Genomic DNA, 27,631 nt, shown 5'->3' with positions numbered 1-27,631 from the left:
AAATACAGAACAACATAGATTGTCCTGATGCCAACCCCCTGAGTGATTCTTCTCCTGGTTCAGGCAGGATACACTCCATCTTGAAACTTCGGAATTATCATGCCTTGGTAGACTGAGACCAAGTTGCTGTCTGGGTTTTAATTTGCAGACGACAGCATTTCAATGAGCAGGAGATTTCAGGAGCAGCTAGAAGCTGCAAAGACTCTCAAAACCAGCATGAATTTATTTTTACCTTCTCTTTCAGAGTTTATGTTAGATCTAACGTGTAGTTGAAATTCACCCTCGGAGCATTTGCTCTTCTCTGGGTTTGATTCTTTTCCTTTAGAACAGCCGTGTTTTAGATACGATTTGCAAGCGGACTGCAGGACGATGCTAAGAGAGGAAGTCTGGCCCATCCGAGCTGGCCCGCCCTGCCCAGCACATCTGGAAGTGTTTCAGTGGCTGCCTGACTCTGCCTGCAACGCCTGGGCTCCCAGCTGCTCGGCGCAGGAGAGGAAGAAACCCGAGCCACCCAAAGTCAACGCAAGCAAAGGGGGGTGCGGGTAGGGGAGGGATATTCTTTTGGAAACTTAATAGAGGCCTTGGGGCTCTCTAGCCCTTTGAGATTTCCAATGAGATCTTAGAAGCAACGGAAGCAGCGTGAAGGGCTGCAGCCCTGAGCCAGCCTCGATTTGAATTCTCTGCCCCTCAGCACTAGAGACTGGACCAAGGAGCACAAAGTCCCACCTACCCTCACCATTAACCAGGTAAGTAGAGAGATTTAGGAGCAGCATTCTGTCTTTCCATTCTAACCTGGCTGGTCTGCAGTAGTCCTTTATTTTGCTACAGACTCAAAGAAGTAAATCAGAGGTGTCAGTCAGTCTGTCCACACAAACTTTGCCTTCAAGAGTCCCCCAGCTTGTCTTTGTAGCATTCCAATGGAAACTTTCTTCTTCCTTTCTTCTTTCCTTCCTTCCTTCCTTCCTTCCTTCCTTCCTTCCTTTCTTTCTCCTTTTTGCCATTGCTACAAATCCAAGATACTCCATGTGCAAGGTTTTCATATCCTGGACTGTGTTTGCAGACCTGATTTTATTTCCCCTCTCTTCCCAAAAACTATTTGTCAGTAGGGATTAGCAGTTGAATAAGACACGGACAAATGCTGGCATTTAATGCAGGTATGTTTCTGAGCCACAAATGACTTAATTGAGTTGTGATTCATGTTTTTGGAATCTGTTCTAGAAAACTGTTCTGAGGGCTCCCATACTCAGTAAGAGAACTGGCAGCTGTGGAAATCTCTGAGTTTGTAGTGGGTGCGGTAGTCAGAGTGTTCAGGTTGAAAGTGCTTAACATCCAGATAATGTCCTATGTTGGCTTTATCAACAAGTGTAGGGCTGGGGATGTGGCTCAAGCGGTAGCGCGCTCGCCTGGCATGCGTGCGGTCCGGGTTCGATCCTCAGCACCACATACAAACAAAGATGTTGTGTCCGCCGAAAACTAAAATAAATATTAAAAAAAAATTCTCTCTCTATCAACAAGTGTAATACATTAGATAAGCCCAGGGGAGCCTGGTACATAGTTCATGACATAAGTTAAGAAGGGATAGTAAACAGTAAGATGAGAGGAAGAGAACACAACCATATAAAACAGCTGGATGTGCTGTGGAGAAGATGGGTGGTCCTGTGGCTGTTTGGCTCTGGGCAGCCAAATATCCAACGGCTTTGGTTGGTCGGTTGGTTTTGCCTTTCCCTTTGCCTGTGTTTTGGTGTTGCCTCCTGTACCATGCCCCTTTTGTATTATGTAATGAAATTCCAGTTCCGCCTCAAACACAGCTAACAGTAGAGCTGTGTAGTCGTGAGGACACGGCTCTGGGTCTGGCACAGGATTGAGTCCATGGGCTGCTCCTTGTAAACTTTATAAGCCTGACTCTGGACAAATTAACTTGCTGTATTCATCTGTAAAATGGGAATAAAAAACCCCATCATATCAATGAAAGACATAATACAGGGTCTGCAAAGCAGTGAGCCCGCAGGACGGGTTAGCTTCTCTGCTGATGGCCATGACAGCAGTGATGACAGAAATGACCACACTCCCTGCATTTGGTGACACTCTGGCAGGCTGGTCATCCAGGCGGCCTCTATCTTCACATGCCTCCCCGAGACTCTGCTTTCCTCCTTCCTGCCTTCGAGCTCCTCTTTCTCCTTGCCCACTCTGTCTTTTCCTCATCTTGGTTTCTCCTCTTTCCTTGCAGAGAGAAAGACATGTTCATTGAACCTCATCGTTTTCATTTCCAGCTCCCAAGGAACGTGCTTCTCTAAATGCTGCCTTTATTTCAGCATTTTCCAAAGAATGTTCTGAAGACCTGGTCCCACGGCATATGTAGCCCTGCAAACTCTGTCACCCTCTGAGAAACCTCAAGGCATATAATCTCTTTAGAGGCCCTGAGAATTCCCACGGTGGACAACTCTGTTTGAGGACTTTTAGCACAGTGGCTCCTAGTGAGCCATTTTGTCACATAATGTCAGTGAACACTTCTCGGAGCACACTCTGGGATATCCTGTTCTGGCCATCCTTGTTTTCATTTTGGTCCCTTTTGGACTTCCTCCTTTACCACTCAAGAACACCCAAGGGGACACCTCACTCTTTGTTCCCTAGTGCTGTGGTGTGGCTGTAGTTTGTCCTTTAGAAGTTCATGTGCTGGAGGCCTGGTCCTTGATGTGTCAGGGCTGGGAGATGTGGCGCCCCTGAGAGGCAGGTAAGGAAGTAAGAACCAAGGAGGGGGACGGTAGATGCCCTGTCCCAGGAACACAAGCTCTAGATAGGGAGCCTGGAACTTGCACCTCTGTGAGCTCTTACCTCTAGGGGGAGGTGGTCACGTCATGGAAGGTGTGTCGTAGGTATATTTAAGTCACTCAACACTACCTCTTAGCCTCCCCACCCCATGTCTTCCCTCCTCCTTTTTGATTCATCCCTCCCTACCTGCAACCATGACAGATGTGATTAATCATCATCTGTGGCCCTGTTAAATAAAATCTGGTGGTGGCCTAGGTTTCTCCTTCGTTTCCCAATCCTGAAAGCCTCTACCAGCTGATCAGAGTTGGCATGTAAAATAAGACTAACAGGTTCAGATTTTTGAAGTGTTTTTCTGAAGAATCCTTCCCATTTCGCCTCTTCTTCCAAGGCAGAGCTAATTCCCTTAGCCACTGCCAGGTCTCAGACATTCTTTCCAGGTTTGGCCATGGGCCCAAACTCTCTGGCAACTCTGTGGCATCTGGTAAAACAGCTCCCTACACAAGGTCTTCAGGGACCCAAATTTAAACGTACCAGCCTCTAAGTTCTCTAAGCTCTTCTCCTCTCCTCAGGGGCAGGCCCTCAGGCCTCCCTCTGCCTCTTTCCTCCCCTCTTTGAAGTCCAGGGCCTTGCCTCAGGAATGCCTCTCCATGGCTGTCGGGAGCTGACTTCCTGCTCCTCCTCTCGGGCTGTCCTGAAGATAGGCCTGTGCGTGCACAGGGTTGATCAGTTATTATCACAGGGAAACTGGGACATGGCAGTCCCCTTAACCGGGAGAACTCAGAGAGGTGCAAGTTCCAGGCTCCCTATCTAGAGCTTGTGTTCCTGGGACAGGGCATCTACCGGGACCTCCTTGGTTCTTACTTCCTTAGTGAAGGAAGCGCTGACCCCTCTCTCCCTGAGGTTGAAGAGCAGAGCAACAAGAGCTTCTTCCTTTTTCTTTCTCCCTCCTATTTCTCATTCATTCAACAAGTAGTTACTGAGTTCCCGCCTCAGGACAGGACGAGTGGGTAAGCCACAGTCCCTGTCCTCAACCGTCTCATGGTCTGGTAGAGGAGACAGGCACGCCACAAGATTACAAAATGTGGTGCAGCTTGCAAGGGTAGAGTGGACATCAGCAGAGCGCCACCGGGGCCACTTGTGGAGACTTCCCTGAGGAGGAGGAGGAGCCTGAATGTCTTTAAGGCATCACCAACAATTTACTGGGGAAGTAGGCAGGAAAGGACATTCCAGGCAGAGTGTCTGCATGAACCACAGTCCAGAGGCAAGATGGGTGCAGTGTTGGGTTGGGGACAGCGGAGGGTAGAGAGTAATCCTGAAGCAGCTCAGCGTGACAGAGGCATGGCATGGGGACCCACAGGTGTCCCGGGAAGCTTGGACCTTAACCTTTTGGTAGTGGGTTCTAACAAGTGGCTTTAAGCAGAAAAGACACTCAGAGTTGGGGGGGTCTTTTTAAGACAAATTTTTATTTTATTTTTATTTTTTAGTTGTAGATGGACACAATGCCTTTATTTTTATGTATTTATTTTTATGTGGTGCTGAGGATCGAACCCAGCGCCTCACCCATGCTAGGCAAGCGCTCTACCACTGAGCCACAACCCCAGCCCTAAGGCTAATTTTAAGAATTGTCACATAATGGTACATATTAGTGGGGTACGGTGTGATATTTCAGTACATGTGTACTATGTATCATGAACAGATCATGCTAACTGGTATATTCATCACCTCAAACATTTACTATTTCTTGATGTTGAGAAGATTCAAAATCCTATTTGCCATTCTGAAATAAACAATTACCTGTTGTCAACCACAGTCACCCTCCTGTGCTGTAGAACCTTAGAAGTTATCTCTTATACAACTGCACGCCTGTACCCACTGGCCTTCCCCTCGCCCGCTCCCCGCAGCTGTGGTGTAAATCATTCAGTCCAATTCTATAAACAAGTGGCTTGCATTCTCCAAACCTATAATGTAGTGACAAATAAAAAGGCAGTGGGTGGGGCTGACCAAGAATGAACAACAGGGGCTAGGGCTGGGGCTCAATGGCAGAGCACTTACCTGGCACATGTGAGGCGCTGGGTTCGATTCTCAGCACCACATAAAAATAAATCAACAAATAAAGGTATTTGTCCATCTATGACTTAAAAAAAAAAGAATGAACAACAATATTGGGATAATGAGGGAAGGTGAATGGACAACTTATTGGTTGATGTTATCAATGTTACTTTTCTTAGGTGAGATCATGGCATTGTGATGATATAGGAAGATGTGTGTGTGTTTTGTTGTTGTTGTTGTTTTTTAGGATGTCCTTGATTTATTTTTAATTAATGAATGTATTTATTTTTGGTACCAGGGACTGAACCCAGAGATGCTTTACCACTGAGCCACATCCCCAGCCCTTTTTATTTTTATTTAGAGACAGGACTAATGTCTCTCACTAATTTTCTTAGGGCCTTGCTAAGTTGCTGAGATTGGCCTTGAACTTGAGATCCTCCTGCCTCAGCCTCCCAAGAAGCTGGGATTACAGGTGGGTGCCACTGTGCCCAACAGGATATTTTACTCTAAAGGGAGATCTGCTGAAGTATTTAGGGGTGAAGTGTTGTGATGTCTGCAACTGCAAGTACATACGACAGATTAGCAATTGATGAATGTGCTGCAGAGCACGTGGTGGGTGCTTATCTCAACTTTTCAATACACTCAAAATGTTTCAAATGAAACTAAGAAAAGGAAAATCAAGCCAGAAGTCAAGCTGAATGTGTGTTTGAAATAAAAATAATAAAAATAAAAATAATAAAAAGTTGATAATTATTTTTTTGATATAATTATCAAGCAACAACAACAAAAAAAGCTACTGAGACAGTTACGCCACTGATTACTTGGGGAAGAGGAGGGTGGGGAGGACCTCTGGGTGGGAAGGCCAGGCTGGAGGTTCCTGTAGAGTCAATGTTGTTCCTGTGCAGTCAGTAAGTGGGAGCAGAAGACAAGGGGGCAAGAAGGTGGATTCAAACAGCCCTCAGAGGCGGAGCTGGCGGTGGGATCAGGAGGGAAGTCGCAAGGTCCCCAGGGAGCACCTGAGTGGCTTCTGTGTGGGGGGGGGTCATTTCCCTGGTGAACATACACGGTTCTCAGTTCTCGACCTAAAGGAGTCGGCTGTACCTTCCTCTCTCTAGTCCATAAATATTTTTGAGGACCGATACTGCCAGGCACCTGTCTGGATGTTAGCAATTTGTCAATAAAAACAAAAACAAATTTCCTGCCTCGGGGAGCTTATAATGTATCATTTGGAGGGCGAACCATAAACCATAACAAAGAGGCAGAATGGCAGATGGCAATAATTGCCGAGGAGTTGATATGTGTGTGTGTGTGTGGATATATATCAAGCCACTTGAATATCCCAGGAGAACATTCCAGATGTAGGGAATGGCTAGCAGAAAGGCTGAGGTGAAGTCTGTCTGGCAAGGAAGCCAGTGATCATGGAGATCTCGTGGGAGGACATTGAGGGACTCAGCTCTGACCCCGAGACAGACAGGCAGGCCTCAGAGGGTTTGGAACAGAGGCTCTGACTCATAGTTTCACAGGCTGACTGTGTTTTTTGTTTATGAAATCAACTGGAGGGAAACAGCCATGGCATAAGACAGTCAAAGAGTCCAAGGATGGTGGTCAGCCAGGGTCAGGACCTGAAGGTGGTGAAAATGGTGGATATATTCTGCAGGAAGAACAGACAGCATTTATTGCCAGTCCACATGTGGGGTAGGGAAGCAAGTGGGGTCAAGGATAGCACCAAGTTTATTTTTTGCTGGAACAATTAGTTCCGTTAACTGGTTTGGGAGAGCTGGTTAAGGTGTCTGGTTGGGGGAGGCCTCATGAGCTCAGATTGGGACACATGGACGCCTTCAAGTGGATATGCTAAGTGACCGGTAAGACTTAGGAGTCTGGAATCCACATGGGGACAGAAACGTGGGAGTTGTTGGCTTAGAAATGGTATTTAAAGCTGTGAAACAGGAGGAGATTTCCTCAGAAGAGAGTTCTCAGTAAAGGCCTGTATGCTGAGGTGTTCTGAGGCTCAGGAGGTAGGAGCAAAGGAGACAGATGGCAAAAGAGACTGAGAGTGAGCTTCAGAAAGGCAATCGGTATACGGGGTAAAAATGGGAGTTCATAACCCACTTGAATCAAATGTATGAAATATGATATGTCAAGAGCTATGTAATGTTTTGAACAACTCATAATAAAAATTTAAAAATAAATACAAAACCCTAAAAAAAAAAGAAAGGCAGAGGAAACACCGGGTGTGGTGGCACCTACTTGTGATCCCAGCGGCTCAGGAGGCTGAGGCAAAAGGATCACAAGTTCAAGGCCAACCTCAGCAACTTCCCAAGACCTTATCAAAGCAAAACTTATAAAAAGGGCTAGGGATTTGGCTTAGCGTAAAGTTCCTGGTCCCCAAAACAAAATGCCCCCCCATCATTCCCTCTAGCTGTCCATGCCTGACTCCCTGTCAGTGTTCTGTCTCTTCTGAACTTGGCTCCTCTGTCACTGATAACGTTGGTTATCGGTGACGAGTTCTGCTTCTTCACATGTTTAAGTTTGAACATTAGAGAAGCACGGTGAGGCAAGCATATAAAGCAGGGCTTATTTAAAAATGGGTGACAGACTTCTCCTGGGAGGGAGAAGGGGCCATAGCTGGCATCCTGGTATCCCAAGAAGTGGGGGTGTTCTGCCCTTTTTCTAAGTCCTAGGCTTCCTTTGTTCTCCTGGCCTCTTCCCCTAGGATTGCTGCACAGTGGGGTGGCCAACAGGTGGGCTGAAAGGGGGAAGGGCAGGATGGAGCAGCCCAAGACACATTAATTAACAACCTAATAGCTCCATGTAGGGAAGGCAATTCCTGGGACAAGGTACCTTAGCCACAGGTTGGAGCAGGGGCAGGTTCTTGATAAGGGTGGAGGAAGGGCTCTGAAGGAATTAACATTTCAGTCCTTCAGGGGACAGTCTCCAATTTGTGGGACTCACTCAAAATTGGCCTCCTTGATCCAACCTGACTCGATTTACCTATCTATACTGACTGCCTAATTCTGACTTCACAAGTACCAAAAAACACAAATTCACAGCAGCTTAAAAATGCATGGGTTTATTCTTCTCATATATCTGGAGGGTGTGAGTATGGAAGGCATTGATTCTCCGTTTGATGTCAGGGCTGGCTGCTCTCTGCAGCTCTTGCCCTCTCCCTCATAGTTACAAGATGGCTGCCTAGCTCCAGCATTTGTGGGCCCAGGCAAGGCAGGAAGAAGGAGGAATTGCCCCTTCATCCAGAAAGCAAAAGCATCCCCAGTGTCCCGGCAGATTTTTACTTTAGTTCATCTGAGGAGCTACATAATGTGGCTACTCCTAGCTGCAAAGGAGGTGAGTGAAGTCTGTATTTAGGTTTTTCTGCCTCTTGTGGAAATGGGCAAGGGAAAGAGGATGGGCACCTACCAAGAATGAGAAATGCTGAAATGATTCAGATGCAGTCCCTGCTCTCAAGGGGCCAGCCTTCTCACGAGGAAGTACAGGCCTGAATGGAGTGGTTTGGATCAGTTCAGGAGAGACCGGAAGCCTTCCTGACCCCCCCCACCCCCACCCTCTCCTCAGCGAATGCCCTGGGCTCACACTGCCAGGTCACCTCAGCATATGCTGCTGTCATCCTGGGTCCTTCACCCAAGTGTGGACTCCCTAGGGACTGGCCTCTGAATCTGTGGGCCTGGTGTATTAGTAGAGTCTCAATAAATACCTGTTGACTGAATGTATGAATAAATAGGTGAAAGGAATCACCTAATTTCCTTCCTCTTCTGGGCTGGGCACTTAATCCCTCTCAGCATTTTCATCAATTAACTTCATATTTACATTCTCTCAGCAAAATCTCTAACTCTTCCGAGAAAATAGCCCTGGTTCCTCACCTCCTCCAGCCACACCCTACGTGCCTGCAGGGGATTAATGCACTGCTTAGATTGAGGCTTTCTTAACCCAACCATTACCCAATCATTTCATATCTATTCCTCCTTTCTTCCTTCCCTCCTTTCTTTTTGTACCAGGGTTGGAATCCAGGGCACTTAACCACTGAGCCACATCGCCAGCCCTTTTTATTTTTTTGAGACAGGGCCTCACTAAGAGGCTGAGGCTGGCTCTGAACTTGCAATCCTCCTGCCTCAGCCTCCTGAGCTGCTGGAGATACCTTTACACTTCCTTGCATTTTTTTTCACACACTGAGCTTTTGGGGGACAACTCATATCTAAACCATAAGAAAGTGGAATTGCTATGTAACATGTGGTAGTTCTAGTTTTAATTTTTTGAGAGACTTCCATACTGTTTTCTAAAATCATTATACCAAGTGTTCCCTTTTCTCTACATGCTCCCTTTTTAACTTTTTGATTATTTTTTTCCTTCTTTGTGATGCTGGAGATTGAACCCAGGGCCTTGCATATAACAGGCAACTGCTCTACCACTGAGCTACATTCCCAGCCATTGATTTTTGATAACAGTCATTCTATCAGGTGTGAAGTGGTATCTCGTGGTTTTGTTTTGTGTGTCTCTGGTGATTCGTGATGTTGAGCATCTTTTCATACATACCTATTGGTCATTCGTATGTCTTCTTTTGAGAAGTTTCAGGACCTTTGCCCATTATTAAAATCAGGTTATTTATCAGGTGCAGTAGCACACACTTGTAATCTCAGCTCTGGAGGCTGAGGCAGGAGGATCACAAGTTCAAGGCCAGACTCAGCAATTTAGTGAGATTGTAAGCAACCTATGAGACCCTGTCTCAAAATAAAGAATAAAAGTGGCTGTGGATGTGGCTCAGTGTTTAAGCGCCCTTGGGTTCAATCCCTGGTACAAAGAAAAAAAAATCAGGTTATTTGGCTCTTTTTGCTATGGAGTTACATGAGTTCCTTGTATATTTTGCAATCTTAATTTCTTATTGGACATATGGTTTGCAAACATCTTCTCCCATTAAATTTTATATCTTATATTTAAATGCTTGATCCGTTTTGTGTCTACTGTAAGAAAAAGATCTAGTCTTACCTTTTTTTGCCATCAGACATCCAGTTTTCCCAATCTCATTTATTGAAGAAACTATTTTCTCCCCATGGTGTTTTTTGGTACCTTTGTGGAAAATTAGTTGGCCATGTATGCCTGGGTTTATTTGTAGGATCTCCGTTCTGCTCCACTGATCTCCATGTCTGTTTTTATGCCGGCATCCTACTGCGTTGATTATACGGCTTTGTAATATTATTAGAAATCAGTAATATTTCTATTACTGTGAAAAACGGTGTTGAATTTTGAGAGAGGTTGCATTGACGCTGCAGGGTGTTTTGGGTGGTACTGTACAGACATTTCAACAACATTTGGCCTTTGGTTTTGGGGATTGGCTTATTTCACTTAGCACGATAGTCTCTAGTTCTATCCATTTACTGGCAAAGGAAATAGGAGCTTTTAATACTGAATTATCTGGCCCCTGTAAATATACATATATACACATATACATATATGAATACCAGCTTGACCACAGCAAATATGCTTGTAAGGGCTCCTGCTGGCAAGAAACCGAACCTCTATTCAAAGAAGTTTAAGGAAAAATGGGGAATTGATTGGCTCTGGTCAGTGGGATGCCCAGGGAGGGGCTCATCTCCAGGACTCAGAGTTTGCCTTCCCCTGACTGTGTCTTCTTTCTACCCGGTGGTCCAGATGGTTACCTTCAGGGAGCTGGAGGGGGAGCCACGTGGCCAAAGGCGATTGGAAGCTTATATCCTCCCCCAAAGTTGGACAAACACATGTCACTGAAATCATAAAAGTACCTGAAACCTGATCTCAGAAAAACCTTAAGTAATGTGCTGTGTTGATCTGATTCTTTCCCAGGGTATAGAAGGGAATGAAAAGGGCCACTCTCAAGGCACCTGGAGTTTCTGGGTGTGCAGGATGCATCCAGGGAAAATAAAAGCGAAACTGTAGCTGGTTGTTTAAAATCTAATGATTCAATTTCATTTTTTTCATTGAAAGTGCCCTGCTCCCCTGTGCTTGTCTAAATACCTGTTGCTTCTCCAAATGAACATCTAAGATATTGTAATAACTACATAGATAGATAAATTATAAACTGGGAAAACCAGGAAGCAGAGTAACCAGTGTCTCCGAGAACAGAGAGTTTGTTAACTTTCTCGACTTCGGAGCACAAATAAAATATTCCAAAATATAGTGAAAATTTATGACTATAGTGCAAAGTGATGATAGTAGAAGACAGGACAGGGTTGGTACATTAGATCAAAAAGACCCCTCGCATGATTCCACCTAGCTCCTCTGCTTTGCTGGCCCAGAAGGCTAATGCAGCTTCTTGGAGAAGGTTAAAAAACCATAAAGACAAAAGACCTCTTCCGGGCCCTTTGCAAGGCTTATTCCACCAGATTAGCCACTTTTGAAGAGGTAGGCTGAACATTTAAGAAATATCTATTTTCTTTCCCTAATTCTAGATTCAGCACAGTAAAGGATGATGCCACACTTCACTCCATGTCTGGCTTTTAGAGAAGACATTGTCCTTAACCCTTGCTGGTGACTTTTGAGTTGCTTCCCTTTTAAACATAACTTTATTCTTCAATCCACAGGTTACAGTCTCACCCACGTGGATACCCATGGCTCTGTTACGAAAAAGTAAGATGATCGCTTTAAAAAAAATTTGTTGTTGTTCTTGTCGTTGTAGATGGACAGAGTGCTTTTATTTGATTTGATTTTTTATTTTTATGTGGTGCTAAGGATCCAATCCAGTGCCTCACGCATGCTAGGCAAGCGCTCTGCCTTGAGCTACAGCCCCAGCCCAGATGATCGCTTTTGATACTAATGATCAGAGGAAGATATTTAGCTGGAGTGTTTTGATGTTGAGACTTGGCTAGCTTTTGTTCTCTTCTCTCTTTTGAATCTGCTTTGATTCCTGTGGAAGGTTGTTAAGTGTTTTGGTCAGAAGTGGACCTATAATGAGCGGGGTCATGTATTTTTATAAAACCTGCAAATACAACTTCTCTTCTCATTCTAAATAAATATTCAGTTGGGCATGCACCTCAAAGTCCCAGCTTCTCAAGAGGTTGAGGCAGGAGGATACCTTGAATCCATGAGTTTGAGACCAGCCTCAACATCGTGGGACCCTGTCTCAAAAATAATACCAATAAAAATAAACAAATATTCATGTTCATGTATAATTTAACATTTGTAATTTTGCATTTTTGTTCTTAAAGGGTCACCTCAAATCTTCAAGTGTATTCAAACCCAGATAAACCCCCGAGTTTAGACAAGTTGATGTGTGAATTTTGGGGAGGAACACACTAACCTAATCTTGTCACTCTCAGGGTAGAGTTGCCTGGTTTAGTAAATGAAAACACAGGTCATCCAGTTAAACTTGAACTTCAGATAAAAAAGGAATAATGTTTTAGTGTATGTATATCCCAAATGTTGCATGGGACACTCTTTACAAAAAAAAAAAAATTCCTTTTTTTTTTTGTAATCTGGCAAATGTATTCATTGATAACAGCCATAGTTAGAAGGAATAGATGGTCGAAGATACTGGGCCACCTCTCCAAACCTGTGCAAATGAATATGGTCAGCTGAGAAACAGTAGAACTTTGCCCCTTATCTTCTGCTTTCCTATAGTTGTTGTTTTTTTTTTTTAATTTTTTATTGTGGGTTGTTCAAAACATTACAAATTTCTTGACATATCATATTCCACACTTTGATTCAAGTGGGTTATGAACTCCCACCTTCACCCCATACACAGATTGCAGATTCACATCAGTTACACATCCATTGATTTACAAATTGCCATACTAGTGTCTGTTGTGCTCCGCTGCCTTTCCCATCATCCACCCTCCCCCCTCCCCACCTCTCCCCTCCCCTCCCCTCCTCTCTCTCTACCCCCTCCACTGTATAACCCTGAGGGTCTCCTTCCATTACCGTGCAATTTCCCTTCTCTCTCCCTTTCCCTCCCACCTCTCATCCCTGTTTAATGTTAATCTTCTCCTGCTCTTCGTCCCTACTCTGTTCTTAGTTACTTTCCTTATATCAAAGAAGACATTTGGCATTTGTTTTTTAGGGATTGGCTAGCTTCACTTAGCATAATCTGCTCTAATGCCATCCATTTCCCTGTAAATTCTATGATTTTGTCATTTTTTAATGCAGAGTAATACTCCATTGTGTATAAATGCCACATTTTTTTATCCATTCATCTATTGAAGGGCATCTAGGTTGGTTCCACAGTCTTGCTATTGTGAACTGTGCTGCTATGAACATCGATGTAGCAGTGTCCCTGTAGCATGCTCTTTTTAGGTCTTTAGGGAATAGACCAAGAAGGGGAATAGCTGGGTCAAATGGTGGCTCCATTCCCAGCTTTCCAAGAAATCTCCATACTGCTTTCCAAATTGGCTGCACCAATCTGCAGTCCCACCAGCAATGTACAAGTGTACCCTTTTCCCCACATCCTCGCCAGCACTTGTTGTTGTTTGACTTCCTAATGGCTGCCAATCTTACTGGAGTGAGATGGTATCTTAGGGTGGTTTTGATTTGCATTTCTCTGACAGCTAGAGATGTTGAGCATTTTTTCATGTACTTGTTGATTGACTGTATGTCCTCCTCTGAGAAGTGTCTGTTCAGGTCCTTGGCCCATTTGTTGATTGGGTTGTTTGTTCTCTTATTGTCTAATTTTTTGAGTTCTTTGTATACTCTGGATATTAGGGCTCTATCTGAAGTGTGAGGAGTAAAGATTTGTTCCCAGGATGTGGGCTCCCCCTATAGTTGTTTTAAACTGAGCCTCATGTCTGGTTGTCCCTGGCTGAATCTGATGACCCAGAGAGAAGTGGGATCATTGAGCCTCAGAAAGTGGTTTTTGAAGGAATTGGGAAAGACTGTCCAACTCCTTTTGTTAACAAATATGAAGACAAATGTCTTGGAGCCAGAAAATAAATCAATATGAGGCCAATAAATTAAGTATCTTGATGCAAAATAATAATACATAATAATTATAAAATCTTTATTGTGCCTGTATTGCCTCTGTTAGCTCTCAAAACCAGATTGTGAGATAATTATTATTACAATCCCTACTTAGCAGACAAGTACATAGAGGCTCAGAAAGGTTAAGTAATATGTCTGAGGTCACACAGCCAGGAGGTGGGGAAAAAGGTTTGAGTCTGACTTCAAATCCCCTCCCTTTCCTTTCTGCCAACTTTCCCCATACTTCAGGGGTTTGTGTACCACAATGTCAATGCACTACCTTCTTAATTTTTTCAACATCTGTGTTCTTTCTGACCTATGCATTTCTTAGTATTTTCTTTAAGTTGACTCACATTTAAAATTTAAAAGTGTACTTTATAATAGAAAGTTTTTATTCTTATAGTGAGTTGAAAAAAGTTTTATACTGTTATCAAATAAAGAAGGTGATTGTAAAAAATATATTCAATTAGAAGAATGTCATTTAGCCCTGGGAGTAGCTTTAGTTGTCCTCCTGCACATGGAATCAGACTGACTTTTCACACCGTGATTTAATGTTGCTCAATGCTATGGACATGAATCTTCTCGGTCATTTCATGCATAATCAGTGGCATGTGTTCTATACTCAAGAAAATGCTGGAGCTGGGCCAGGTGGCATGTGCCCCTGATTCCAGTAACTTGGGAGGCCAAGGCTGGAGGATCACAGGTTCCAGGCCAGCCTTAGCAACTTAGCAAGACCCTAAGCAATTTAGTGAGGCCCTGTCTCAAAATAAAAAATAAAAAGAGGGGCTGGGATTGTGGCTCAGGGGCAAGTGCTTGCCTAGCATGTGTTAGGCACCAGGTTCGATTCTCAGCACCACATATATATAAATAAAGGTCCATCAACAGCTAGTAAAATATTTTTTAAAATAAAGTAAAAAGGGTGGCAAATGTAGCTTCGTGGTAAAGCACCCCTGGGCTCAATCCCCAGTACACCCCTCCCTGCAAAAAAAAAAAAAAAACAACAACAACAACAAACAAACCACGGTCCTATACTGCTCCACTTAGTAGGTCCCAAGAGCAAACATTGCAAATGGTATGGAATCTGTCCTGGGGTCTTAGAACTGGAAGAAGTATTGAAGGCTTCTAACATTTTACCCGGGGTAAGAATTTTCTATACAACATCCTTGACCAGTAGTTGAATTAATTGAAAAGCTGCTGTGTTAGAAGAGCTAAGCACAAGTACTTACAATCAGTCCTGGCACACAATAAGCATTATATAAATGTTGGCTACTATTTGAAACAAAATATTTGTGCAGGGAAAGTGGCTCCAGAGGCAGCACCCTGTAATGTTTAAGTCCCCGACCTCTGCCAACAGACTGTCTGCGCTAGTGCTGGGTCTTCCTTACATGGCTTCTGTGTGACCCTGACAACTGTGTGCCAGGCCAGCTCTTTACCTCTGTGCCAGTTGTTTTAAGAAAGGTCCCAGGCCCCCTGAGTCTGTCCTGGAGGGCTTCTGCTCACGCTGCCATTCTGAGCCTCTCCACCTGATTTCAGCTGGCTGGGATGGACTCTGACGTGGTGTCATTGTCATTTCAGTTAATCAAGTGCTGCTGTTCCTCCTGATTGTGACCCTGTGTGGGATTCTGTACAAGAAAGTTCATAAGGGGACCATGGTCAAGGCTGAAGCAGGTAAGCAGGCGTGCAATCCGCCCAGACTGATGCGGTTTGAGATGTCCCTTGAGGTCCTTTCAGTAGGGACATGTGATAACTTGGCCAGCTTCTAAGGACTTGAGTGTGGAATATCCACCCAAGGCCAGCTACTCACTGTGTCTTAGAATGATCAGCGCTGTTCCGATGGTGGCACATGTAAGATTCACATGGAGGGCTTGTTAAAACGCACTACTGGGCCCCGCCAAGAGGCTTAGAATGGCAGCTCTGAAGGGGCCTGAGAATTTGTGTTTCTGATGGGCTTCCTCCCGGTTGCTGCTGCTGCTCTTGATTGATTCTTGGGCCACTCTTGGAGTGGGCCGCTCTGCATCCCATCCCTTTGCAGTCTCTCACCTGTGGAAGTTGCCCTTCCTTTCCTCTCTCTGCTGATCCATTTCCATTAGTGCCCAAACAGCCTCATGACTCTCAGGTCCCGCTCCAGCTGCCATGAGAGCCCCGTATCCCTGCTCTGGGGTGGACTGCGTGAGATGGTATTCCACAACCCCAAACACCCACAGAATCATCACCAAGAAGCACTATTTGTGTTTTCTGTATTTCCAATTAATTTACATTTTATATTAGGCAAATAAACACACTCATTTATGGAAAACACACAAGAGAAAAAACAAAAAATTACCTGCAACTCCATCAGTCAAAGATAAATGCAGTTAGTGTTCTAGTGTGTGACATCCATTCATGCCACATTTGTTTTTTTTTTTAAAGGCAGACATTTAGGGACTAGAGACACACCAGTGAACAAAACAGTGTTTCTGTTCCCAGAGAGTGGCCATCTCTTTCTGGTTATTTTTAAATTAAAAATTACTTTAAAATAATTTAAAACATGCAAAATCTGGTCCAAGTGAGCATCGAGAGCATCTGGAAAGAGAATGGCTTCCACACCAAGATGTCCATGTGGCTGTTCATGGGGTATTTTTCATAGTGGACCCAAATTGGAAATGGTCTACAGGTGGCCCCTCTGGAGAGTGGATAAAGGGGACGTGGTCTCCGCATAGCAGAGAGCATTTTCAAAGCTGGAAAGGAACAAATTACAGGTACAAGCTAAAATATGGACGAGCCTCAAAAACATTGTGAAAGAAGACAGACCCAGAAGCCCACACTTTGCATGATCCCACGTTTATGAAATTTCTAGAAAAGGCAGGTGGACGGCAAATTTCTAGAAAGCAGGTGGGTGTTGCCTAGAGCGGGTCTTGGGAGTGGGTGGGAGGCACACAGGCTCAGCAGAACCTCTCCTAGGGCTGGAGGTGTTCCACAGCTGGATGGAGGTGATCATCGCACGGATTCACAGTTTTGCTAACAATCCTTGAACTGCACACTATTTACGATGGGTAAATTTTAAGGCCTCTGTATTGATTCGCTCAGGCTGCCACAACAAAACACCATGGGGTGGCGGGGGTGGGGGAGATGGCCAAAAGAATAGACCTTTATTTTCCCACAGTTCTGGAGGATGGGAATCCAAGATCAAGGTGCCAGCAGGTGGGTTTCTCCTGAGACCTCTCTCCCAGGCTTGCAGAAAGTCACCTTCAAGGAGCCTAGGTCTAAATACAGTCACATCTCAAGTTACTGGGGGTCAGGACATTAACATAAGAGCTTTGTGGGGACATGATTAGCCCATCACAGCGTCTAAAGTGTACCTCCAAAAATTGTTTTAGAAGAGAGAGAAAGGAAGTCAGCAAGGTCAGATGCCCTCCGAGCTTCTGGTTCTTTCTTCCTTACATTTCACTCCCTGCTGGAACCAGGGCACTCCCTCAGCTCATCCTCTGGGTACGTCTTAGAACAGCTGTTCAAACAACTGTACGGAAATGCGTGTCCTGACTGATTAATCAGTTGCGTACAATAAACAAAGTGTTGGGACCACAAGAGTGGATCTAATATCACATTTGATTCCATTCACTGTTAAAAAAGAATCTATCATTAAAACACAGTTCAAGAGAATGTAGTGTTGACGTGGCAAGATGGCCATGGTATGTTACATGGGAAAAGCCAGTTGCAGAGGGTATAAAAAGTAGGATTCCATTGTGGTTTTAAAATAATACATGTCTGTAGTAATGAATTCTTGAGAATTTACACAAAGGAGGGCTTTGGGCACACACCACACTGGGGGCTGAGATCTACCTCTCCGATGGGAGTAGAGAGATCTGCAAAATCATCACAATTTACCAGATCCTCTTCCATTTGGACCGGAAGTTTTTAAAGAAGTATAATTTTTGTAATTCAAAGAATGTTAATTCAAAGAACCAGTGTTATAAGTCAACATCTGGAGTCCCTATGACGTCACATGCTGAAGGAAAGCAAGACACCCACGTTCCGCATTCTGTCCAGGTAATTTCCTTGTGATTTTGCATGCTGATCTCCTGAGCCTCACTCCCATCTTATTTGGGCCAGACAAGTTGATCTTTTTGGCAAAAAACCAATACTTTCTGATTGTGAGTTTTAGCACTGGGACAGCTGACGTTTCACTTCTAGAAATAAGCATGGTTTGCTAAGAGAGATTTGTGGGAATGGACTAATTTCCAGACCCTTCTATCATGGTTATGTTTTCTCGTTGCTCTGGGCAGCCAGTGGATTCACAGTGCCAACTCTGAAGGGGTTGGCTGAAGCACCAGTTTGTTGATACCATGGATCTAAATAGTGTAGCAGGCAATTCCCAAAGAAGCCACAAAGATGGACAGAAGCACTGAAGAACTTCAGAGTAGACAAGCCTTCCCGACAGGTCTCCAGTGTGCCTTCAGCTTTTGTTCTGAAGGAGACACTTCTGGGCAGCTAACAGGTTTGGGGGGCTTAAATTGGCCCAGCTTCTCTGGCAGTGGCGGTGTGATGCCCTCTCTTTCTTCCTCCTACCACCTACTGCCTGCTGCCTGCTGAAGGCCTCTGCCTGAGCCTGGCAGCCAGGCTCTGCCCCCGCTTTTCAACCCTTCCCTCTCTCTGCCCTAGGAATAGCCTGCAAACCATTCCTTAAGAGCCCTGTTCTCTCGGGCCAATCCATCCATTCAGTTCAGTTCAGCAAACTTTCCTTAAGCATTTCCAAGGTTTGAGACTCGGCGGGGATAATATGATGAGTTCACAGTCTAGTGGAGGAAACAGACACAAAGACTTGTCAAGTGCAATGGGGTAGGTGCAGAAATAGAGATGCCTAATAAACTCATCCATCTGTCTATCCATCCAAAGTTTACTGAGGCTCTACCACGTGCTAGTCATTGGGATAGATGCAGAGGACCCAGAGATAAACAAGACAAGATCTCACTGCGTCAGTGTACTGAGCGCAGGCTATGAGTCGGATTGAGAAAAGTTATAAGAAGTAAAATAAACAGGGCTGGGGCTGGGGCTCAGTGGTAGAGCGCTTGCCTTGCATGTGTGAGGCACTGGGTTGGATCCCCTGCACCATATAAAAATTTTAAAAAATTTAAAAAAAGAAAGAAAGAAAATAAATAAAAACAAAGGACACAAAAATAGGTAAAAAGTAGGGCCTGGTGGATTGGTCAGCCAGATGGGTCTGACCTCTAACAGAGCAAGACTCAAGGACTTTATTTTATATGCATCAAAGGGATTTACTGTGAGAAAAACTTCTTCAAGGTAAACAAAAGTGAAGTCAAGGAGGAACAGGCTAATTGGGGCTTATCTACTTGCCCATATCTTTTGTCTCTCTGGGCCTCTGGTGCCTCAAGGCTATTGAGCATGTCCATCTTTCTTCCACCCCAAGGCAGCAAGCATCTGAATTCAAAGATACCATAAATTGCATGCCAGGCCTGGAATCTGCCCCATTAACACCAAATGGGCATTTCTCTCAGCACCATCACACCAAAAGATTCCCAGAAGCAGCGTCTCCAATGTCCACGGCCATGGAGTTCAAAGCAATGATTTATTCGCCACTCCTGATAAGACACCTCCTCTGCCCTCAGAGAGCTCCTATATAATAGAAGAGAAAGGAAGGGTGTGCAACCAATTGTTAGATCCAATTATAAGCAAGGGCGCATCAGGGACCTATCCAAGGGTGTACTGTCTGTAGGGCACAGTTACATGCTCCCAGAGTATCTGATGTCTATCCTGCTTCTGAAATTAATCTGCAGGAGCTAGCCATGCAGGAAAGAATGGGAAAAGCATCCTAGATAGGAAATGCAGCCCTCTGAAAGGCAGACCTGAGAGTTGCACATGGTTACTAGAATTAACTGAAATGAACATTATCAGCACTTGATCACATCGAGCTGCAAGGGAGTCTGAGGAAACACTCTCAGTGGTTGGCTTTGTGGTAACTACAGCTGAAACCACCTCTCCTAAGTGAAAGAGAGACTAGATCTTGGAGAACAATGAGCTGTCTCTCCCGCATTGTGCTGTCTTCCCCCAGGACGGTGGAACACTAGTTAAACTGCTCTACCGTGAAATTCCTTCATGTTCCAAGGGCTGGTTTTGATGTTTCCAGATGATGACGCTGAGACTGCGGAGGACGTGGAAGAGGAGATCCCCGTGGTGATCTGTGCGGCAGCCGGGAGGATGGGCGCCACCATGGCTGCCATCAACAGCATCTACAGCAACACTGACGCCAACATCATGTTCTACGTGGTCGGGCTCCGCAACACTCTGACTCGAATACGGTGCTCTGTGCAGTGTCTTTGGAGCATTTGTTCTACTTTCGTTTACTCTTTGTTTTCTTTCCTTAAGTGAATTTCATTTCCTTTTTGGATTGACATATGTCCTTAGAATTAATGAGGGGATGCCCTAAGGTTTACCTGGTGAGCTGACAGGTGTGTTGTCTCCGTGAGGAAAGGTCAGCAAAGCCTTGTGGATCTGGGAGGCAACCCAGTCTGCACCAGCGGGCTGTCTGGGGACTAAAGAACCCAGTCCTTCCGTCGCTTAGGTGAAAATCTTTCTTTCACTGTGGTTTCTCTTTCCTTTGCTTTCTTTCTTTTATTTTTTATTTTTGGTGCTGGGGATTTAGCCCAGAGGTGCTTAACCACTGAGCCACATCCCCAGACCTTTTATATTTTGAGATGGGGTCTTGCTGTTGCTTAGGGCCTCACTAAATTGCTGTGGCTGGCTTTGAACTTGCCATCCTCCTGCCTCAGACTCCTGAGTCACTGCCCATTTGGTGTGCTTTCTTAACCTCAGAGAATATTAACATATATTAATAATTAACATTAATATTAACATAACTGCTTCAATATAGTTCCAAGTCATCACTAATTATTCATGGGAGTGTGTGTATATGTGTATGTATATGTGTATGTATATATATATATATATATATATATATATACACACACACACACACACACACACACGTGTGTACGCACATGTGTGCGCGCGCGTGTGTGTGCAAGTGTATATGTGGGTATGGTGTATTTTATGTGTGTGTGTATATATATATTTTGAGGGGCTGAGGATTGAACCCTCATGCATGCTAAACATATCTCTACCACTAATTCACATCTCCAGCCTTATAATTTTTGAACTACAAACTTATATACTTTTTATAATTTTACATAATTTTGAACTGATTTTTTTCTTATCCTTTACCCTACTAAAAATAAATTGGAGTTAGAACTGGTGGAATTCGGGCTGGGGATATAGCTCAGTTGGTACAGTGCTTGCCTCACATGCATAAGACCCTGGGTTCAATCCCCAACACCACACACACACACACACACACACACACACACACACACAAAGAACTGGTGGAATCCACCTTAACTCTGCTACTTGGTCATCAAGTGGCATCTCACTATGGTTTAATCTGATGTCTCCTTATATCTGGTTGAGAAATAAGGAAAGTGGTAAGTAGTTTCCTCACACATTTCTCAGCCATTTGGAAGTTCGTTCCAACTATCTTGCCTATTTTTCTGTTGTGTTGTTTATCTTTTTCTTATGGACAGGACTGATTTTTATGGTTCACATTTTGCATATCTAAATTTTGTTCAAGTTCAATTTTGTACAAGTTTAATTTGCTGATCAATTTTTATTTAAAAAATATTTATTTTTCTGTTTACTTATTTTTGCAGTACTGGGGATTGAACTGAGGGGCACACTACCACTCAGCTACCTCCCTAGCACTTTTAATTTGAGCCAGGGTCTCACCAAGTTGCTGAGGGTCTTGCTTAATTGCTGAGGCTGGCCTCAAACTTGTGATCCTCTTGCCTTAGCCTCCTGAGTAGCCAGAATTACAGGTGTGTACCACCATGCCTGGCTCTTGTCAATTTTAAACCAAGAACAAATGCTGTCCTATGTGACTTTCATTCCGAAAAGTTTTCTATGGAGATTATTTCTACAAAAGAATCTCATTATGAATTGAATAAAAGACAGAAATTCTATAAGATTGAGAAAATGCAAAGGGATAGAGTAAGGAGAGGAGGGGGACAAGAAGGGGGGCAGATGGAGAAGACTGAGAGTCATTGATGAAGGTAAATTCATATCATCCTTGGAGTCAAACCGTATGATAAAAATGATGGGCCAGGTGCAGCGATGCACATTTGTATTACCAGTGGCTTTGGAGGATGAAGCAGGAGGATCTCGAGTTCAAAACCAGCCTCAGCAACTTAAAGAGGCCCTGAGCAACTCAGTGAGACCCTGTCTTTAAATAAAATACAAAAAAGGACTGGGGTTGTGGCTCACTACTTAAGCACCCCTAGATTCAACCCCTGGTGCCAAATAAACCCCACAAAAACCTGAGGCAAGCCAGATGCAGTAGTGCATGCCTGTAATCCCAGGGATTCCAGAGATTGAGGTAGGAGGATCACAAGTTTGAGACTAGTCTCAGCAATTTTGTGAGACCCTGTCATGAAATAAAATGGGCTGTAGCTCAGTGCAAAGTGCCCTTGGTTCAATCCCTGGTATTGCAAAACAAAAACAAAACCCCAAAATTACTTGATCACCCTGGACATGGTGGAGTACACCTGTGCACCTGTGGCCCAAGCTGCTCAGGAGACTGAGGCAGGAGCATCACTTGAGTCCAGGGGTTCAAGACAAGCCTGGGCAACACAGCAAGACCCTGTGTCCCAAAAGAGAGACAAAGCTGAAGGTTCAGATTGTCCTACTTCATACCATTTTGGAACAGTTAACACTTTGGGTAAAGATAGTTCTGGCAACTGCAGATGACACTTCATGAGGAAGAATGAATATTTCTATTCTTTCAGGTTCCTGAAAATTTCCCTCAGGGGAGATATTGGTTATTACTATTTTGCTTCATTTCCTTTGCAGAAAGTTATGTAATTGAAAAGAAAAAAAAAAAGAAAGAAAAGATGTGAAGCCAGACCAGATGGGGAAAAAATCCAAAGGCTTTCTAAACTAAACTTCACTCAGTTTATACACAGTTTAAACTTTCTTAGGAGGCAGTAGGCAAATTGAGGAAAGATTTGAAACGTGTGCTAGAGGGTTTTTGTTGTTTCTTTAGAAAATGGATCGAACATTCTAAACTGAGAGAAATAAACTTTAAAATCGTCGAATTCAACCCTGTGGTCCTCAAGGGGAAGATCAGACCAGACTCATCGAGGCCTGAGTTGCTCCAGCCTGTGAGTAGGAATCGCGCATACTGGGGACAGTCCTGGGTGAGACCTTTGTTCAATACAGAGCTGTAGTCACTGAGATGCACACAGGATAGTTTCAGGGCCTCCCTGTGTTAGAGCTCCACTAAATGCTGCCTATTTGTAGTTCATAAATCACCTGCTCCAGGAAGGATTTAAGAGTTACTACATAAACATAATGAAGCTAATGAAGAGAAATGAGGCATTAAAACAATGTCAGCTGCATTTTTGTGTGTGAGTATGTCTGTGGGGTAAGAGCTGCAGGTGGGGGGAGGCGGGGAGCAGTAAGGCCAGGAAAATTCTCCCCAGCCATCGGCTGTATAGGAACTGTGCTTCTGCATTACGTTTAGATCAGGGTATCCCACAGCTAAGGATCAGCTAAGATCATATTTTCAGGAGACACCAGCATTTTCCATAGTGCTGGAAATTAATAAAGTTAATTAATAATAATAATAAATTTTAGTTCAAGAGTGCTTATAAAAGGCTCTCTCCTGTATGAAGTGGGGGGGTTTTGATGGCAGGTGTACAGTCACTGCAACCACCTTCTACATGTGATGGTTACTTAAGTTCATCCCTGCAAATTTACTAAGTTCTGCTACTAGGTTCTATGTCCACAGTAGGATCTGTCCCCAGTTCCACATCGTTACTGTTGGAGTGTGAGCTGAGTTGGGATGATTACTGGTGCTGTCACTAGTGAAGCTTTTAAACTCCCACCAACCCAGCCTTCTTTAACATTTTTTTCCTGGACCAAAGTCTAAAAGGTTGGGCTGGGACTGTAGCTCAGAGTTAGAGCGCTTGCCTAGCATGCATAAGGCACTGGGTTGGATCCTTAGCACCACATAAAAATAAAAAATAAAATAAAGGTATTCTGTCCATCTACAACTATAAAAAATTAAAAAAAAAAAGACTAAAAGGTTGAGCTTGCTGATGGAATGATACCTGTGCATGTGTGTCTGTAAGGCCAATTTAGTTGAGAGTTATCAAAATGACTGAATGTAGAGGAAGGCAGGCAATTTGTGTCCTGGAAGATTGACTAGGGATCCTTAGTGACTTCCATTACAGCAGTTCAGAGAAAGTGGCAACGGCCTTGGCGACAGGGATTTGGATCTAGGAGAGTCTGGTCTGCCAGCTCTGGCTTCAACCCTGGAGCCCAGATCAGAGAGTGGGACGACCCAGTGAGGCATCCTAGTTGCCTGTTTCTTTTTCTGCTCCAGATGTAGAGCTAGCCAAGGCCACGGTCAAAGCCAACTCTCCAGTGCCCCAGAAGACACGAGCCGCGAGCCTCTTCCTCACTATTGTTTCTCTTGCTTCAACAGCTGAACTTTGTGCGATTTTATCTCCCTCTGCTCATCCACCAACACGAGAAGGTCATCTACTTAGACGATGATGTGATTGTACAAGGTGTGCTCACTGGCTGCCCAGAACACTTGAGAGGAGCCGCCGATAAGTAGAACGACTCTCTTCCTTCTCCATGTAGCTAGTTACCCTCTTGATTTTGCATGTGCATTAAAGTTGTGAGGACAGCAGTGTTGACATCTTGCCACTCTGATTATTGAGTCTGTGGTAAATACCTTGTTGGCCTTTCCTGTCTCTGCTTCCCTAAAATGCACAGAAAAAAGGTCTCACTGATGACGTTCTTAGGAAGTAACTAAGTGGGGGTTGAATGTTGTGCTCTGTCCCTTAAACATACAAACAGGATAAGATAAATATATAATAAGAGTTATGTAGATCTATATCTATCTTATCCTGTTTGTATGTTTGTGTGTGTGTATACACACACACACACACACACACACACACACACTTTTTTTTGAGGGGGGGTACTGGTGATTGAATCCAGGGGTGTTTATCCCCCGCCTTTTTATTTTGAGATGGGGTCTTCCAAAGTTAAGGGCCTTGCTAAGTTCTTGAAGTTGGCTTTGAACTTGTGATCCTCCTGCCTCAACCTTCCCAGACATTGGGATTACAAGCGTGTGTCCTCAGTCAGGTAGGATAAGCATTGGGGTGGTAACTGTATACAGAAAGAGACTTGACCAATGCCAATCCAAACTTATCAAGTGGCTTTCTAAATAAGCATTATTCTTATTAAGCAAATAGTGAAGCCACTTGGAATCTGGGATCCTGTACTCTTCCCCATGGCATATTCAGGAACTGTTTTAAGTTCTCTTTGCAGCCCTTAGACACGTGCTATAATGCTTTACTTGCTGGCATTTCCCACATCCAGGTGATATCCAAGAACTGTATGATACCACCTTGGCCCTGGGCCACGCGGCAGCTTTCTCAGATGACTGCGATCTGCCCTCTGCTCAGGACATCGACAGACTTGTGGGGCTGCAGGTGAGCACCCTGTCTTGGAAGTCCTGCCTTCCCCCTTCTGCTCTGGCCCTCTCTCCTCCCCCTGACTGGAACCTTCATCATGAAAGACCTGACAGCCAGTTAGGACTCCAGGAGGCAGGTTCTGTCCCATGGATCCAAGTCCCAGGTCCACCTTCACCAACTGCAAACGAGTTACTTGAACCCGGCCAAGTCCCGCTTTCCTACACGCCACTGATCAACTATTTTGTTGTTTTTTTGTGAGTTGTGATGAAATAATGTGATGTCCACTGTCCAGCATGCAGTACGTGCACAGCAAGGACAGCTGTGGAGATGCTCGTCACCACGCTCTGGTGCAGGAGCCTTGCTGCAACTTTGGTTCTGTTTTCGGAGTTTGCCTTTTGCTTCCTTCTTCCAGTAGAGGAGACTATTGACTTTGTTGAGAGTAATGGCCTCCTTATGGGTTGAAATCAAGAAGTCTGAACCTATACATAATGCTAAAGCAACAACAGGGTTTTGAAATGCGAAGTGTTGTGGAGAGTTGAATGCTGTTTTTCAAAAAGAATTCTAGCAAATAATTTTGTGTGTGACCTTTAAGCCCCAGCTTTGTCAGAATCTTGATTCTGTCACTTGGCAGCTTCTGACTGGGGCACCACACGTGGCTCATTGCTCCTCCCATTGGTTAAGGAGAGGAAACAGTAGTACTTCCTGTGTAGAGCTGTTGTGAGGAAACAATGAGTGAATACACGTAAAATCATTCTGGGCGGCTGGGGTAATGTGAACCAAGTTCTCAGAGCAGCGCCTGCCTGTAGAAGTGCTCAGGTATCTCCACAACTCCTGTGAAAGAGCACCTTGGGCTAGGTTATGGGAGTCCCTGGGTGAAAGAATGGGTGCCATCTCCTACTCCATTCACTCAGCAACTTATTGGGTGCTTGTGAACTGTCTTGACACTGTTTTAGGTCCTGGTGACACAATAAACAAACTTGCCTGCCTTTGTGTAGCTTTCACTCAGGTGGGAGGAGACCGGCAACAAGTGAAATGTTTCACAGAGGATCAGGGTAGAGGTGGGGTGGTTTTAAACTGTGTGATCAGGGAAGGCTCCACTGAGATGATGTCATTTGAACTTACATCTGACTTGAGAGAAGTATCTATGTGGTTATTTGGGGGGGGGGAACCTTCCAGGAACAGCAGCACATGCAAATATCCTGAGGCAAAGGTGTATCTGCTGTATTAAAGGTGGTCAGTGTGACAGAAGGCTCAAGAGGGAAAGTCACAAGTTGGAGAGGTAACCAAGGCCAGATGGTGTAGGATGTAGCAAGGCCACATTAGAAACTCTGGCTGTGTGTGTGTGTGTGGGAGGGTACTGGGGATCAAACTCAGGGCCTCACACATGCTAGGCAAGTGCTCTACCACTGAGCCACACACCCCCCCAGCTCTGACTGTTCCTCTGAGACAGGAAGCCACTGCAGAGGCTTTGAGATGAGTGAGAAGGGTTAACAGGGTGAAAGTAGGGACACTGATTAGGAGGAACTTAGAGAAATCCAGTGAAGAATATTCATGGCCAGGAATGGGAAGGTAGCAACATGAGAAGGGGGCAGCTTCTGGATATATCTTGATGGGACCAATAGTTTGCTGATAGATTTGGATGAGAAGATAATCAGGAGTTGGGGGTGATCTAAGTGGAAGTATGTGCTCCAGTGACTGGAAGGATAAAGGTGCCACTGAGAGGCAGGTTTGGGATAGGATTGGGATCCCTCACTAAACATCCCAAAGGTTAACCTTGAGTTGTCCACTGTGGAAGTTGGGAGGCCAGAGGTAAGTCAGGGCTTTCAGGCAGGTGGTATTCAGGGACACACTGGATGGGGCTTGTCTATGGAGTCGGAGGGAACGGTACAGGTGCTGGGACTGTGGCTTGGGGCAATCAGCAGTCAGGTTAGAAAATGAAGGGAAACCAGCCAGGGAAAGTCAGACGTGGTCAGTAACACTGGAGGACACCAGGAGACAACGTATAATGGCTTTGCTTTCTAGAAACAAGATTACTTGGTCAAAAGCATGCGTGTTCTGTTCCTCTGTAGAATACATACATGGGCTACCTGGACTACCGGAAGAAGACCATCAAGGACCTTGGCATCAGCCCTAGCACTTGCTCTTTCAATCCTGGCGTGATCGTTGCCAACATGACGGAGTGGAAGCACCAGCGAATCACCAAGCAGCTGGAGAAGTGGATGCAAAAAAATGTGGAGTATGTGCCACCCTGCCCACCACCCTTCCTGTGCCTGCGGAGAATGAGTCAGTTAATTTTCTATGCACGCTCAGGGGTTAGAAGTATTTCATGGGCATCGTAGGGCAGA

At 44.6% G+C, this 27,631-nt stretch overlaps 1 protein-coding gene across 2 annotated transcripts in view; it reads left to right on the top strand.

The window, feature by feature from the left end:
* The first annotated feature begins 469 nt into the window (after positions 1-469).
* The window catches only part of Glt8d2 (glycosyltransferase 8 domain containing 2), a 29,575-nt gene continuing 2,413 nt past the window's right edge, over positions 470-27,631 (top strand). The window contains exons 1-9 of one of the 2 annotated variants that reach the window (XM_058574288.1): positions 470-746; positions 5,214-5,290; positions 11,385-11,430; positions 15,328-15,420; positions 19,874-20,045; positions 22,838-22,955; positions 24,284-24,368; positions 25,192-25,304; positions 27,356-27,522. In XM_058574288.1, the coding sequence (XP_058430271.1) occupies positions 11,412-11,430; positions 15,328-15,420; positions 19,874-20,045; positions 22,838-22,955; positions 24,284-24,368; positions 25,192-25,304; positions 27,356-27,522 (767 nt within the window). In that variant the 5' untranslated portion in view covers positions 470-746; positions 5,214-5,290; positions 11,385-11,411. The remainder of the gene's footprint in view (positions 747-5,213; positions 5,291-11,384; positions 11,431-15,327; positions 15,421-19,873; positions 20,046-22,837; positions 22,956-24,283; positions 24,369-25,191; positions 25,305-27,355; positions 27,523-27,631) is intronic. The other variant, XM_046429526.2, reaches the window with a different exon arrangement.

The sequence above is a fragment of the Marmota monax genome, unplaced genomic scaffold, assembly GCF_021218885.2.
Source record: "Marmota monax isolate L192 unplaced genomic scaffold, Marmota_monax_Labrador192_F-V1.1 WCK01_AAM20220418_F8-fsc00051, whole genome shotgun sequence".
NCBI lineage: Eukaryota > Metazoa > Chordata > Mammalia > Rodentia > Sciuridae > Marmota > Marmota monax.
This window is presented reverse-complemented; position numbering and strand designations above follow the sequence as displayed.